Raw genomic sequence first — 1,531 nt, 5'->3', positions numbered from 1 at the left:
ACACACACTAACACACACACAGTAACACACACTAACACACACACACTAACACACACAAAGTAACACACACACTAACACACACAAAGTAACACACACACTAACACACACTAACACACACACACTAACACACACAAAGTAACACACACACTAACACACACACACACACACACACACACAGCTCCTCCTACCCTCTGAGCAGCCATTGGTCGATGGCGGTGAGTTCGAGGACCCGGATCAGCATCCAGACGCTCAGTGGGAAGAAGACGAGGGTGAAGCACTGGACGAACAGGTGGAGGCGGACGTGCAGCAGCGCGCTGGTCAGCTCCTGCAGACACACACAGTCAGTCTGGTTTCCTGCAGCGCCTGAAGGCAGCGCCTGAAGGCAGCGTTGCTCACCTCCGTCCTCAGCGACAGGCCACTGTTGAAGAAGATCAGAGAAACGGCCACGTACGCCACGGTGATCTCCGGCCTCAGCGGACCTGACGGACACAGGAGCATGAGTTACACCTGTAACCATGGCAACACACGGTAACAACACAGGAAACACACGTGACAGTGCTGCGGGACACCGGCGCAGCATCTACCCGCGTGTGGAGTTGTACCTAAACCTGCTGATCCCAGGTCAGTCTGAGGACAGACAGACGGCAGGAAGCATGTCTCTGCATCGTCTCAGTCCAGATCCACCTCAGTCCGTCCTCACCGGGTCAGAGCTTCTGGACTGGATCTAAAGAACCATCACCAGTTCCTCTGTTCAGTGTTCATGTCTGTATCTGTGTCATAATAACTAATTAATGATTGATGAGATTCATACAGCACTGTTCTAGACGCTCAGAGACCCTGAACACTGTCAGTCACTGACCCCGGTGGTGGTATCTCCGGCTGTAGCCCCAGTTGCCCCGGGGGGGGCAGACTGACAGAGGCCTGGCTGCCATCCTGCCCTCCGACCACCACCTCAACAATCCATCCATACGCATCCACACCAGGCGGGTGGTGGAGTGTCAACGTGAAGAACACAACGACCATGACACAGGTTACAGGGCAGAACAGAACCGCCGACCTCCTGATCATTGACCGACCCGCTCTACCACCAGAACCACAGCCGCCCCGTGAGTGTAGAAACATTCAGGAAGTGAGACTCATCTGTTGTTAAATTATCATGAAGACATGAAGCAGCTTGTAGTTCTGCTCATCCAGAACCAGCATCCAGAACCGACATCTAGAACCGACACCTAGAACCTGTGAACTCCAGGTTCTGGTTCCTAACAATGATCTAGACATCAACATTTAGTCTAAACATGTAGAACCAGAACCTTGTCTGGTCCAACTTCACCACATCAGGTTCTGCTGATGTTGGAGCCTCAACAGGTGGTGAGATGTGACCAGAGACTGGGTTCTGGTAGAACCATAGCAACTTATATCGTTTCCAACAAACCAGAACAGAACCAGTCAGATGAAGATGTACTGGGTCACAATACCTCCATGTAATAAAGCCTTCATCACAGCAGCTTCCTGTTTCAGGCTGACTCCAATG

General features: G+C 51.9%; 1 protein-coding gene across 1 annotated transcript in view; it reads right to left on the bottom strand.

Annotated features, from left to right (window-relative positions):
* The window catches only part of slc10a7 (solute carrier family 10 member 7), a 16,954-nt gene that overhangs the window by 13,604 nt on the left and 1,819 nt on the right, over positions 1 to 1,531 (bottom strand). Inside the window, 2 exon segments of the mRNA XM_008288779.1 lie at positions 189 to 325; positions 397 to 479. Of these exon segments, the coding sequence (XP_008287001.1) occupies positions 189 to 325; positions 397 to 479 (220 nt within the window).

This window comes from Stegastes partitus, unplaced genomic scaffold (genome assembly GCF_000690725.1).
Source record: "Stegastes partitus isolate 25-593 unplaced genomic scaffold, Stegastes_partitus-1.0.2 Scaffold573, whole genome shotgun sequence".
Taxonomy (NCBI): domain Eukaryota; kingdom Metazoa; phylum Chordata; class Actinopteri; family Pomacentridae; genus Stegastes; species Stegastes partitus.
Note: the sequence above shows the minus strand (reverse complement) of the source record. Positions and strands in the feature narration are given on the sequence as shown.